At 39.9% G+C, this 15860-nt stretch overlaps 1 protein-coding gene across 1 annotated transcript in view; it reads right to left on the minus strand.

Moving 5' to 3' along the window:
- tweek (transmembrane protein KIAA1109 homolog tweek) overlaps positions 1–15860 on the minus strand; it is an 839779-nt gene that overhangs the window by 200997 nt on the left and 622922 nt on the right. The window contains 1 exon segment of the mRNA XM_080283669.1: positions 763–943. Coding sequence (XP_080139795.1) covers positions 763–943 — 181 coding nt within the window.

Raw genomic sequence — 15860 nt, forward strand, 5'->3', positions numbered from 1 at the left:
ATGATGGGGTGAAGGAAGAAAGAAAAAGAAAAAAAGGCATAAACAAGGGAGAACAATCAACACCATGCCTGGTGAAGTGGGTCAGACAATCAATCACCATTCAAGTTTCCAAAATCCTGGTTCTACCTTACAGGTCCGGCCAACTATCTGCACATACATTTTTAGTATGGGGCACATTTTTACACAGGCACCGCAAATCGCCTGCCTGCCAGATTATCTTTTGGTACTACACTGCTGATGTATGGATTTGTTACTGCCAGACTTATTTTACTCAATTTTGGAGAGACTATTCAACCAAAATGGACTAGATGTGACCTTATACCTTTCATCCTCAGACATGGTTTTTACTTTGTTCTTGTTATGTTCAAACAATTTTATTCAACTCTGGAATGAAGTCTAGCAATGAAACATTTAATGAAGGCTGTATCTAATCCTTCAAGTTTGAAAAGTCTCCCCTATGCTGAATAAAATCATGTTGATTGCAAAAATATAGTGAAAATAAATCACCTGGACTGAAGGAGTTAAGCTGAATAAAACTATGTAGTCATGGCAAGAATGAAATAGTAATGATGTCCTCAAGCTGAAAGCACAAGGAACTGTATACAGACACACAGTAAAGCAGCACGTGGGTCAGTGTTTCAAGTTAATAAAAAGGTATGTCATGAGCTACATACAAATACAGAATAGTAATACATGGGTCATATAAAAAATATATTGCTGGACTGAATGGGTTAATAATTGATACATAGGAAATGCATACACACCTGGCAACTTAGGGCTTCTCTTATGGCTAACATCTGTGTCAAAGTCGAGCCTAAGTTTGTCCCTGGCTCGACTCCCAGCTCCTGCAGCCCCCAGGTGGTGTTGTGCTAGAGTAGGTGTTGTCTGGCTGCCCCCACCACTGCTATTCTCCCATCGACTACTCTCACAGCCCTCTCCTGAGCTGTAAATACCGCATATATCTATAAATAAAAAAATCCCTCTCATGAGCTGTAAACAATAAAGCTCTCTCATGAGCTGCAAATATAAGATGTCCTCCTGTGCTGTAAACATAAATAAAAATCACTTTCATGATCTGTAAATATTAAAAGCCTCTCATGAGCTGTAAATACAAACAAAAACCCCTCTCATGGGCTATAAATAATAAAGCCACCTCATAAGTTGTAAGGAATAAAGCTCTCTCTGAACCATAAATATAAAAAGGCCTCTCCTGAGCCATACATATAAAAAACAAATGCCTCTCCTAAATTAAAATAATAAAAGTTGCTTCTTTTGAAGCTGGTCATGACACAGCAGGTGTTTTCTAAGGCCTTGAATCTATCCCAAATGCCAAAAGCAGTTACAGTAATTACTCCTCAACTGCCTGAACTTTACATCAATTTATTTGTAGCGGAGTTTCCTTCCTAAGGGTGATGACTGTGCAGCTAATTACTATGCCTGTTAGCACATTTCACTCTTCAGTACTGTATTAATAACCAGAGAATATCTACTACCTAACACAATATCATCCTATTTCTTCTTCCTTTATGGACATCTATCTATCTATCTATCTATTGCCAGACGCCTCAATCCCGTTTGGGGTGGCCACAAACAAATCACCTCCAAGTCGCCCTGTCCCCTGCCATTTCACTGCCCTGCTCCCAACTCACACCCCCCTCTCTCATATACCTCTCCACCCAATCCCTCCATCTCATCCTCGGCCTCCCCCTCCCTCTTCCCCACTCCACCTCACTCACATACACTCTCTTCGTCAGTCTTTCACCCTCCATCCTCTCCACATGGCCAAACCACCTCAGTGTGTTCCTCATAACACTTCCTATCACATCCACATTAACACAACAATGCTCCTTTATATCTTCATTCGTCAGCCTGTCTCTCCATGTGACTCCACAGGCTCCTCTTAAATAACTCATTTCCACTGCTCTCACTCTTGACTTGTGTCCTTCCAACAACGTCCAAGCTTCACTTCCGTACGTTAGAGTTGGTATCACAATACTGTCATGTAGTAACTTTTTCACTTCCATGCTCACTTCCCTGTTTCTTATCACTGCTTTCAAGGAACCAGCAACCTTTCTTCCCTGCTGTATCCTTTCAAGCACTTCACCCTCCAAACCTCCATCCTTACTCATCACACTACCCAAGTACTTGAACGTACTCATATTTTCCAATTCCTCACCATCCAACTTTGCTGTACATTCACTGACTTCACCTCTCTCAAAGACCATCACTTTACTCTTCCCCACATTCACCTTTAGATTCTGTTTCTTACACACTCTCCCAAACTCATCCACCAAGCCTTGCAGCTCCCCTTCGTCTTCACTCAACAACACAGTATCATCTGCAAACAATAGTACAGGAAGTTTCCAAACACTATCCTCTCTCACCAGGGCCACTCCAACATCCACTACCCTACCTTGTACCTCTTTTATTACCCCATCCATATACAGATTGAACAACCATGAAGACATGACACATCCCTGTTTCAACCCAACTTTCAAAGAGAAAAATTCACTTAGTTCACCATCCACACGCACTGCAGCCTTCGCACCATTGTACATACTCTTCACAGCATTCAACAACTTCCCATCTATTCCATATATTCTTAACACTTTCCACAATCCTTGTCTATCCACCCTGTCATATGCTTTCTCCAAATCCATGAAAGCCGCATACAACTTCTTTCCCTTCTCTAGAAACTTTTCCACAAGAGATCTAAGAATGAATATCTGATCTACACAACCTCTTCCCTTCCTAAAGCCTCCCCGTTCTTCTCCAACTAATTTCTCTGTTCCTTCTCTAATTCTGTCAATAAGTATCCTACCATACACTTTTTCTATTAAGCCCTTAATTCACGCGAGGGTTAGGTTCCCAGACCCTTCGCGTATGTGGTAAATTTGCGTATATGTTCTGCCCATGTGCACATAATCACGCATGTCTATACATATATTACATCTGAATAATACTGTTTATGCACTACATACACCTTATAAACTAGCATTAAGTATTAAAAACAACAAAAATGTAACAAATTTAAAACTGAAACCTGACAAGCACAGGCGTAGGTGGAGACACTTCAGCAGTCTGGTGCACTAGCCCTCACTGCCTCCCGTATGCTACATTCTGCCTTCTTTATTGTATGAACAGTTGACTCATTCACCCCAAACATGTGGTTACAAGACAATTCACAGGCGTACGTGGAGACACTTTAGCAGTCTGGTGCACTAGCCCTCACTGTCTTCCGTATGCTACGTTCTCCTTCTTTATTGTATGAACAGTTGACTCACCCCAAACATACGGTCCTGAGACAATTCACCATCAAGTCAATTCACCGTTAAAACATGGACAATTCCCTGTCATTCTATTAATATACTTATTATTGATTAATTAATACTTTTATAACTAATTTTCAGGGGGATTTTATAACCCATATGAGTAAAAAACTAGTGTACTGTACTTGCTAAATAAACTGGTATGTAAATAAATGACGGGGAATCGTCCTGACGGAGAACTGTCGCCGACATTCCTCCTCAGCTGAAGTTTGTCCAACACTTTAACTTTCTCTGTCAGCAACATCACTTTACAAGTCAGTTTTGGTGTGTTACCACATGCATCACCAGCACTATGCTTATGCCCCATGCTGACAGACAAGGTAAGCAATTACTGGAATGCAGAAAAATAAGCCACAAATAACGATTTGCAAGTCATGCATGGTTCGACTGTCGGATTCAAACTGACTGTGTGGTGCGTGGCAGACCGATCTCCCAGGCTCCCACATACACACACACACACATACATATATGTGTGCACACGGGCAGCAGGTAGGCATTTTTTATATTTTATTTATTTCTCTTGTATATTGAAATTACTTATTTGAATACTATAATTTTGTTTTAATTATTGTATGAAAAATTCGTGGATAACCGAAATCGCGTGAAAAAAGTTCACATGAATTAAGGGATAACCTGTACTAAGAAGACAAATGCCCCTATGATTACCACACACTTCTTTTTCCCCTTTTTACAAGGGAATAATTATACCTGACTTCCAATCCTCCGGGACTCTACCTTCCTCCCAGGCCAATCTGCACATCTTCCACATCCATGCTTCAGCATTTCACCACACACTCCATCAATTCCTGGGGCTTTCCCCGATTTAACTTTCTTCATTGCTTCCACAACTTCTATCCTACTGATTTCTTCCTGTCTTCTCACCTCCCTCATTCTCCCAGCCATTCCCCAGCCACTTATACTCGCATTACTTCCATCCTCTACGTTCAACAATTCCTTAAAGTGTTCTCTCCATCTGCTCACTTTTTCTCCCTTCTCCACTAGTAATCTACCATTTTTATCTTTCACTCCCCTGCTAACTTCACTTCCACCCTGTCTTACTCTTTTCACGTCTTTCCAGAACATTTTCTTACAGTCCCTCCACTTTACACTCAAATTCCTTCCAAATTCCTCATCCACTCTCTTCTTACTCTCTCTTACTAATCTTTTCACCTCTCTCTTTCTTTCTACATATAACTCTCTCTTCCGCCTCTCAACTTCTTCCACGCCCCTATTTCTCATCCATTCATTGTATGCTTTCTTCTTTTGTGCCACTGCCTGTTTCACCTCTTCAGTCCACCACACTGTTCCTTGCACCCCCCCTCCGTCTTCTCTTCCTTCCACACACCACATCACATGCTGCACATATTTCTTCTGTAAATATCCTACACACACCTTCCACGTCTCCCATCTGCTCCTATTCATATTTTCCCAATCGTTCCTCCACTTCTCTCTTATACTCTACCTTTTTCTCATCCTCTTGTAACCTTTCCACTCTCCTTGCAACTACTCCTTCCTCTCGTCTTTCCCTTCTTCTATTCCTCCATCTTACTTGAATTCTGATTCTGGCCACCACCAAGTAGTGGTCAGAAAGTCTACTCCCCCAACCTCTATAAACTCTTGCATCCATTACACATCTTCGCATCCTTTCATCCACACGCACATAATCAATCATTGCCCTCCTTTCATTTAGTTCACCACCCACCCTTCTCATCACTCGATATGTATACCTGTGGATCATTTTATGCCTGAAGAGGATATTGGCTATCACCAACCCCCTCCCAGCACAAATGTCCACTAACGCACTCCCATTCTCATCTATCTCAGAAGGCACACCCCACTCACCAACTATTCCATCCACCTTCACATTCCCAACTTTACCATTCATATCACCAATCAAAAACACTCTCTCAATCCTTCCAAACTTTTCCATGCACACTTCTACATTTGTCCAGAACTCTTCTCTCACTCTTCTAGCACGATCTTGCATTGGCGCATACACACACACAATCGCCCACATTTGTATTCCAACTTTCAACTTTACCCACACAATCCTTGACCCAACTGATCCATACTGTCTTATGCTCCTCTTCCATCTTTTACTCACAACTATACATACTCCTTCCCTTGCCCTCTCATTCTCACCTACTCCTGCACATATTCCCCATCCATACTCCCATTCTCTCACACTTTCTCCTCTCCATTTTGTGTCAGGAATTCCACATACATCCACTTTCGCACCCTCAAGCACCTGGACAATCTCTCTCTCTTTCACCTCATCATTCGCTCCCCTTACATTCCACGTTCCGATAGCCATGTCCTTTGTCCAGTCCTTGGTCATCATCGTTTGGTCAGTCCTTGTCCGAGGCTTATTGTTTGTTCTTTTAGTTAGTTGTTTTCTGGGGAGGGGCACTAACCCTTTGCCAACCCTTTTAGTCTCCTTCCTTTGCCCTCTCATTCTCACCTACTCCTGCACATATACCCCATCCATACTCCCATTCTCTCACACTTTCTCCTCTCCATTTTGTGTCAGGTATTTCAAATACATCCACTTTCGCACCCTCAAGCACCTGGACAATCTCTCTCTCTTTCACCTCATCATTCGCTCCCCTTACATTCCACGTTCCGATAGCCATGTCCTTTGTCCGGTCCTTGGTCGTCATCGTTTGGTCAGTCCTTGTCCGAGGCTTATTGTTTGTTTTTTTAGTTAGTTGTTTTCCAGGGAAGGGCACTAACCCACTGCCAACCCTTTTAGTCGCCTTTTACGACAAGCAGGAATACTGGGAGAGTATTCTTGAAAAACCCCCCCTACCCCTTTTTGGTACCATCATGAACATAGGAGCCCAGGGCCTGGCATCAGTCCTGTCATTTATGGTAAGTGTGACAAGCCTCACACTCTCAAGTGATATTATGTGAGCTAACTCCGACCACTGCTAAGATTTAAACTTATGGACTCAACATGTATGAAAGGCCTAAACCCACTAAACCACAAGACATCACCTAGTTATATGATAACAGTCCAATGTAGTAAATGATTTTCTTATTTACAGGAAACCATTTGACTTGCCATTCAGTGTTGTCACCTGAAGGCAGCACTACACTGAGTGAGTGGATGGTGGGTGTCCTCACCTACTAAAATCCAGAAGGGATAGGAAAACGTGTAATGTAATTACAAGAAGCTATCAATGATGTTCTCTACATTCAAGCCTTTGAATATTATTATCTGTAATGGGGAACCAGGTTTGCTTCATCTTTTTTTTTTTTTTTTTCTAAGCTGATGAATCTAAGGAACTGACAGGGGATCATGCTGGCTAGATGAATTATATACAGACAAGCACATGACAAGTTCTGGACTGACTCTGTCTGGCAGGTAATATGAAGTGCATTTAAAAAGGAAAAAAAAACTCAATGTAGTGCTGCTCTCGGGTGTCTGACCTGTCCTCTCCTCCATCCTTCTTTCCTTCCATCTTCTTCTGTCTTTCTTTCCTTCATTCTTTCCTTGTCTTTCTGCCTGCGGGTGACTTCACACTCCCTCTTCTGTCTTTCATTCCTTCATTCTTTCCTCTTCCTTCTGCCTGTGGGTGACTCTACACTGAGTGACAAGCCAAATGGTTTCCTGTACACCAGGAAACCATTTACTATGCTGGGTGGTAACCATATAACCAAATTTTGGCACCTGGTGGTTTAGTGGGTAATTATTGTGCTCCAATCGGATTGAGCCAGTGAAGGTTTATATCCAAGGGGTGATTGGGGTTTATTGCTCACGTAATGCCACTCAGGGATGAGTGAAGTTAGTCACTCTCATCTTAAATGTCAGGACCAACTGCCTAGCCCCGGGCTCCTACGCTCCTCATGGAGCAACGTAGGATTGGATGATGGATGGATGGATGAAAAAAATGTGTGGATGGTTAGGTCTATGAGGTCAAGTCAGGATTCCCAGGGATTAAAAGGTGTGTGAATGAATGCTTGGCCCATTTCACTGGATATGCTAATGATTAATTCTCCCTCCATTAGGTTTTCTCTTTTCTTGCTTTTAGACTCTACCTCAATCCATCCTATTCTCCGGAAGGAAGATGGTGGACTTCAAGAGAAGGGCAATTTGAGCCTGCAGTCTACTGGGTTCATGTTCTGATGAGCATGAGGCTACAACAACAACCACTCATCCACAAATTGTCTATGACAGGACTGTACAACACCACTAAGGAAGGGCACGGAATGATATAAAGTGTCTCATACCCACTGGCTTAAAACCATCCTTCACTTACAAGACATAATATACTGTTTCAACTTAGTTACCCTATTGGAGGCTCAAACTGCTGGCCTGGTACCACTAGGTGTGGGTCTCTATCTATCAATCTATTGCCAGACGCCCTAATCCCATAAGGGGTGGCCACAAACAAACTGTCTCCATGTCGCTCTGTCCCCTGCCATTTCACTGTCCTCGTCCCACCTCACATCCCCCTCTCTCATATACCTCTCCTCTCCATCCCTCCATCTCATCCTTGCCCTCCCCCTCCCTCTCCCTCCCCCTTCCACCTCACTCACATACACTCTCCTTGTCAGTCTCTCACTCTTCATCCTCTCCACATGGCCAAACCACCTTTAACCTCTTGTTACAACTCACATTACACATCTTAAGTTCCAATTTTATACTAGAGTTTTTAGCAACAACTGGGAAGTAACTTGCTAGTTTTTGTACCTGGTTCAGCTTCCAGTCCATAGAAAAGGTCAGCCACACCATTGCCAACCTCAATATAGGGATTCTTTGACAGGAGGCAAAGCATTATATGATTTTATTTGGTGAGTTCTAAAATACTGACAACTTATTTGTATACCTGAAACTGTAAATCAAAGGAAGTTGGAATATCTGACATTAAATTACAGCTGAACTAAACAGACAATTTTTCCAGAAATTACAGTATTGTGAACATAACAGCAAATAAAGGCATAACAATGGCAACAGTTGGATATCCAGGAATGACCTGTTAAGTTTGTCCCCAAAGTTTGACATATTTATATATATATATATATATACAGTAAAATCTCAAATTTCGACAGTTTAGAATTCGATGAATCAAATTTCGATGCATTTTGGAGTGGTCTGCCTACCTTACTTATTGATGCAAAGTCGCGTATTTCGATGCTTTCAGGGCCAGACTCAAACCAAAACAAGCAAAGATAATATTTTTTATGCAAACCAAAATGATAGAAGTGAAGGAAAATTATAAGAAAAAGTATGAACCTAACCTAAGCCATGATTTCACGAGAATTAAAAGTCAACCAAAGTTTACTTCTGTTGACTTGTTATGTCATAATGTTGACTTGGGCGCCATTTTCTTGTCCAGGCAAGGACAAAATCCGACATTGTGACGTCATCAAATTCCAACCGGGACTCTTCAGGTTGACTTCGCCTCAACAATGGTTGGGAGCAGTGTTGCCCCCTTCCAACCTGCCACAGTTGGATCGCAAATGTAAACATCTCTCAGCTGATTCTCAGTACTTCTCCATATTCTTCCCACTTTTCCTCATATTTAACCATGGGTAAGTAAATAAGAATTATATGGTGGTTATTATATAGGTAAACGTGCAAATTTCTTCACAAAATTAAAGTACTCAAAATATTTGTGATGAAGGCAGACATGTTCAAAGATTTACAAGCTCAACATTTTGATAATAGTGTCAGCTTGTGAATGTGGTGTGGCTGGTGTTACGACGACAAAAACGTTTGTAATGTCATTACATATACTGAGTAGTAAATACTGAGTCATGCAGTTGCTTCTATGCTTTCCATATACAGGTAGACATTGTTCATTAATTATTTATGACACCATATTTGTTGTTGTCAGTGAGCAAGCGGGAGGAGGGAGAGTGATCAGCTGATAGTTTGCTGTATAGGTGATCACTCGTCGAAGATCAACCCAGCTGAGTTGGTCAGTCAATCTGAATATCTGACTTATTTCGCACGAAATCATGGCTCTAATATTGTATGTGATGCGTGCTCTCAGGGCCAGACTCCAACCAAAACAAGCAAAGATAATATTTTTGATGCGAACCAAAATGCCAGAAGTGAAGGAAAATTATAAGAAAAAGTATGAGCCTAATCTAATATCATATGTGACATGTGCTCTCAGGGTGAGTCCAACCAAAACAAGCAAAGATAATATTTTTGATGCGAACCAAAATGCCAGAAGTGAAGGAAAATTATAAGAAAAAGTATGAGCCTAACCTAATATCGTATGTGACATGTGCTCTCAGGGCCAGAATCCAACCAAAACAAGCAAAGATAAGATTTTTGATGCAAACCAAAATGCTAGAAGTGAAGAAAAATTATAAGAAGTATGAGGTTAACCTAATATCATATGTGACGTGTCAAGAAGAGAATGAAAATCAACATCATTTATTCATACAGTACATGAAGCATACGATGATATGGTTTCGAGACAATTCACCATCCAGTCAATTCACCCGCAAGATAATTCCCCGTCAAAACATGGACGATTTCCCATCAGGACAATTCACACCCTGGATGATTCCCTGTCATTCTATAAATATACTTATTATTAACTAATCAATACTTGAATAACTCGAAGATATAACAAGAGAAATTAAATGAAGAGAATCAATAGTAGAAATACTAAATCAAAATGAATTACAAGTGGTAGCAAATACAGTAGGCAGAACACTGAAATGAAGTGAGTATGGTAACTAAGAATATAAGGAGCAATATAGAAATGAACAATAGAGACTGAGAAAAAAAATAGCCATGTTGTTTAACCCCTTAACCGCGGGGCGTCACTTTCATGACGCTTGGGAGCAAGGGATCATACCGCAAGGCATCGCTTTTGTGATTAGGTGTTATTTTGAATTCACCCGGGCTTCCAAGTGGGGGCTTGTATCATCTATCAGTACTGCCAATGTCCAACACTAGTCAGCACTCCTAATCTCATCTGTACTCCCATCCATTGTTGACAATTTAGCCATTTCTCCCCGTTCTTGACTCCCCTCCCTACCCCCCCTCCATTACCCTATCCTCTCGCCTGCCCGGCCGTGCTACGCTAAGTAAATCTTCCCTGGAATTTTTCACTGATTTCATCCATTGAAGTAAGCCCTATGCCCTATTCTTATACCAAATAATATATACAAAAAAGAAATAAGGTAAGTGAGAGTGCCATACACCTGGAATTGGCTAATTATCACCTGACAACACCTCACGTGCACTCGTTCGCTAATTTTCGCTGTTTATTTCCCCTTGAAATATGCCGTATAATCTATTTTCGTAATAAATATACATATAAGGAGGGAAGGGAGAAGCCTAAGTGATATTTACATTCACCTGGAACTACCTAATTTATAATGTATTGTCTAGACTTCCTGCCAATCATTTCACTGCTATATATAGCTGTTTCAAGAGGCTAACATTGGTAGTAATGAATTTCCCTAGGTAGGCCACCACCCCGGCCCACCCTTATCAGTTCACTCTCATCTTCTAACGTGGAGGTACGTCAGTTCGCTCTTGCTAGCTTCAGGGACTTTTCACCCCCATGCAAAGGGCCCTGTGACCTTTACCCCCTACTAAACCTCGTGTGGAAAGAGGTAAAGGGCTGACAATTGATAAAAGAGTGACTACGATCTTTCTTTTGAGTAAAACAGTGCAAGTGGAATTGTAAATAATGTGTAAACAGCAAGTGAAAGTAATGAATGTAAATATATGTGAACCGTGGAAAATAGTTTTATAAGTTACTTCAAGTGACAGTGCATAACACAGTGTAAATAAAATAGAAATGTAAATAGCGTAAATAAAATAGAGACCGTAAATAGAAATGTAAATGAGTAGTATTATAAGAATATGAGTATATACCCTAGGAGTAATGAAAGTGAAAGTTTCACTCTAGCATGTCTGAATACTATGAGTTATGAGAGTGAAGGTGAAAGTGACTCACTCTCAATGCTAGTATACAGGACGAGAAAGTGAATGCTACGTATTTTACTGAAAGAAATTGAATCCCTACAGTGACAATAAACTAATACTACTGAAGGAAACTTATGGATAAAGACTGTAGATATATATAAGTGTTATATAGTAATAGAAATATAAAGTGTAAGGGGTTTTATGAACAATAAATGACAGAGTACCAAGAGCGAACTAGCGCAAGTGCGATGGTCAGACGCGCTCATAATTTTCATTGCTTTCACGGTGGGTTTTTTTTTGGAGTACGGATCCCAAACTACTTGAAAATCATAAGAGTAGTGTTTATAGTGTTAATATCTGGCTGTGGTAATCATATTACGGGTTGTCGGGAAGTGTAAAGTGGAGACTTTGTTACCCAACTTCAGAGGTCTCCACAAATCCTACGGTAACCGACGAAGGCTCAACAAACATTCCAGGAGAAAGCTGAAGGTATGTGCCATAAGCATATGTAATTTTAATATTCTAGGACTAATAACTGATTTTTGGCAAATATTTTTTGAGAGTCTGTCGGAGCCCGAATAACCCTGCTGGACACGCAAAACATCGGTAAACATGCCCGCGGTGCAGGGGTTAAGGACAAGAGCTCCCGGATGAGAGTAGGCACCAACAACAACAAGCCATGTGCAAGGCGATGCTCTGTTGTCAGCGACCATCTTGCGACTGTCCTTCCAGCAGCTAGCCCTCTACAGCCAAGTGCTGCACTTTCAGCCTGTACCTTCCACATGTGGACATGCATTTCACTGCAATTCAGTTGTATGTATTTCCTTTGTATTTTCATTGCAACTTACCTGTTACAAGATGGCAAGCAAGAGTGGTTCTTCGGGTAGCAGTGGTAATGGATGAGAGCAGCTTGGCACCTCTAAATCTTCGCAGCCAAAGGAGAAATGGCAATACAGGAAAGGGCAGAAATACACCAAGTATACACTTGCTGACAGTATGGCAATACAATGAAGAACTACAGTTATTTAACCACAATTATACTTCATGAAGTTTACAAGGGGTGTGGGCAAAAAATCATGATTTTAGCTAGTTAGGTTCGGAGGCCCCGAACCCAAACTAATTTTTCCCATAAGAAGTTCAGTTTAAATTTCGATGATTTTAATTTCATGGTGATTTTTAGGTACAAATGTCCTTCGAAATCTGAAATTTCACTATATATATATATATATATATATATATATATATATATATATATATATACCTGGCGCGTCCCTGGGTGGCAGATAGGGGAAGGCCTTGTAGATATACTGTACAAGGTACCGTCTTAGACAGCGCGGACTATGGGACCCCCTATAGATATATAGGGCTCCATCAAATATATTGAATAAGGTGGCAGAAAAAATTATATCTAACCAGAAACTATGTGGCAGGGAGGTGAGATTATTTGCCACAATCCTCCCAACCAAACATGAGTTCTACTGCTAAGAATTTGACAGGCGTTCCTGTTGGATCGTCGTCTATTAAAGGTCCAACTGCACTGCCTCCTGTGCTTATGGGCAGTGTGCCACCGAAAGTGAGTAAGCACTGTGTTGACAAGATAGAGACTGGGATATTAAACACTCTTAAATCAATGAAGATCTATGCATACAATGTAAGAAGCCTCGCTGAAGATTACAAACTTGATAACTTAATGGCTGAACTGGAAAACATTAGTTGGGATATTGTAGGTTTGAGTGAGACCCACAGAAAAGAAGAAAAAGTAATTCAGCTAAATGACAGTGGCCACCTATTTTACCACAGAGGAAGGGAAAATGAAAGAGTTAGTGGTGTAGGATTTCTAATTAACAGAAATCTTGCAGACAACATTGTTAAATTCAGCAGTGCATCTGACAGAGCAGAAGTGGTTGTAATTAGACTGTGCAAAAAATATACCCTGAAAGTGATACAAGTATATGCACCAACTTCTCAGAGCTCGGATGAAGAAATTGAAACATTCTATGATGACATCTCCCAGATTATGGAAGAAGAAAAGACCACCTATACTATACTCATGGGAGACTTCAATGCAAAAGTTGGAAAATCAAAAAATGGAGAAGCATGTATGGGAAAATTTGGAGTGGGAGAAAGGAACGAAAGAGGAGAAATGTTGGTAAACTTTGCAGAAATGTTTAACATGAGAATAATGAACACATTCTTTCACAAAAGAACAGGGAGAAAGTGGACCTGGAGAAGCCCAAATGGAGAAACAAAGAATGAAATCGACTTCATTATAGCAAATAAGAATAACACGATCACAAACGTCACAGTTATCAACAAAGTAAATATTGGAAGTAACCATAGAATGGTGGGTTGCACATCAAGATTCAATTTCAAAAGTGAAAGAAAGAAGATGATTAAAGACAAAAAGATATGCCCAATAAAAGTCAGTGAAAACAAAGTAGCTTTTCAGTTGGAAATAAGGAACAATTTCAGGCTCTCAGTTATGCTGAATGTGACACTGATGAGTTGAATGACAGACTAACAAAAGTCCTAAAAGAATCAGCGAAGGTAGTTGGAAAACCTAATACAACCAAAGCCGGGAAGTATTCAGAGAAGACACTTGAGCCTATGAAAAATAGAAAGGTAATGAAAGTAAAAACAAAGAAAGATGAAATAGAACGAGCGGAATTGAATAAGCTTATCAACAAAAGACAAAGAGAAGAAAAACGAAAGAGAAACATGGATCAAATCAAAGAAACCATCAAAAAAGGAAAAAGTCTGAAACAGGTCCGAAATAAAATGGCACTTGGAAAGCAACAAATTACATCACTAAAAGACAAAAACGGTGAAGCCATTAAATGCGGAGATATGATGCTGAAGCGAGTTGAAGAATTTTACAAAGAGCTGTATGCATCAAAGACAGTAGTACCAATAGCTAACTTTTCTGCTGACACAAGTGAAATACTTGAGATAACACCAGATGAAGTAAATATTTCTCTTAAAAATATGAAAGAGAGAAGGCTCTGGGAGAGAAGATGGAATAGTAGCAGATTTACTGTTGGATGCAGGAGCAGAAGTACAATACAGGCTTGCTCACTTATTTACCCAATGTATAAAACAGAAGAAAATTCCCAAAACATGGTGTAATGCAACTGTTATTCTACTTCTATAAAAAAGGCGACTCAAAAGACCTTAGTAACTATCGACCCATTAGCTTGCTATCAGTCATTTACAAACTTTTCACTAAAGTCCTTACAAACAGAATAGATACAAATTTAGAGGAAAAACAACCTTGTGAACAGGCAGGATTCCGATGCGGGTATTTGACCACTGATCATCTGCACACAATGAATCAGCTAATTGAGAAAACTACAGAATATAATAAACCACTGTGCTTAGGTTTTGTTGTTTACGAAAAGGCTTTCGACTCAGTGGAGCACATAGCAATTATAAATTCATTGCGAGAACAAGGAGTGAATGAGAACATTGTAAAACTACTCGAAAACTTATATAAAGAGGGAACTGCTACGATTAAATTACATAAGGACTCAGAGAAAATTAAGATTGAGAGGGGCGTGCGTCAAGGAGATACAATTTCACCAAAGTTATTTACAGCATGCCTAGAAAGTATTTTCAGAAAGCTAGACTGGAAAAACAAAGGAGTAAACATAGATGGAGAAAAGCTAAACCATTTAAGATTTGCAGATGACATTGTCCTGATCTCAGAAAAAGCAGAGACGTTGCAAGAAATGTTAAATGACCTGAATAGAGAAAGTCTCAAAGTAGGGCTAAAGATGAACCGGAGTAACACTAAAGTAATGTTTAATCCTCAAACACCAAAGAGCGTCATAAGAATAAGTGGAGAAATTCTTGAAGAAGTTGAGGAGTACAATTACCTGGGACAAATACTAAAATTAATGAAAGCTAATGATAGCGAAATAAAAAGACGCATTACAATTGGATGGAAAGCTTTCGGTAAACATAGAGACATTATGAAAAGTAGCTTGCCAGTTTGTATGAAACGAAAAGTATATAACGAATGTATAATTCCAGCTATGACGTATGGTTGTGAGACTTGGAAACTGACAAAATCGATGGAAAATAAATTAATTAGTTCTCAGAGAGCAATGGAAAGATCAATGTTGGGAATATCTTTGAGACAGGAAAAGATCAACTTGGGTGAGAGAGCAGACTAAAGTCAAAGATATTATAGAAGTTATAAAAGAACAGACATGGAGGTGGGCAGGCCATGTAGCAAGAACAAGGGATAATTGATGGAGCAAGAGGTTGACTGACTGGACACCAAGAGATGGTAAGCATGGCAGAAAAAGGCCAGACAGGAGGTGGAGAGATGAGATAGAGAAATTTGCAGGGAAAATGTGGCAAAGATTGGCTCAGCCAAGGAATTCGTGGAGAAGGTCGGGGGAGTCCTTTGTTCAGCAGTGGACTTATAATGGCTGATGATGATGATGATGATGACGATATATATACATATATGTATATATAATATATATATATATATACATATATATAAATATATATATATATATATATATATATATATATATATATATATATATATATATATATATATATATATATAGATAGATAGATAGATATATATATATATATATATCTATATATAT

Source organism: Coenobita brevimanus, chromosome 98 (genome assembly GCF_032717465.1).
Source record: "Coenobita brevimanus isolate Jiangsu-jjx chromosome 98, ASM3271746v2, whole genome shotgun sequence".
Taxonomy (NCBI): Eukaryota; Metazoa; Arthropoda; class Malacostraca; order Decapoda; family Coenobitidae; genus Coenobita; species Coenobita brevimanus.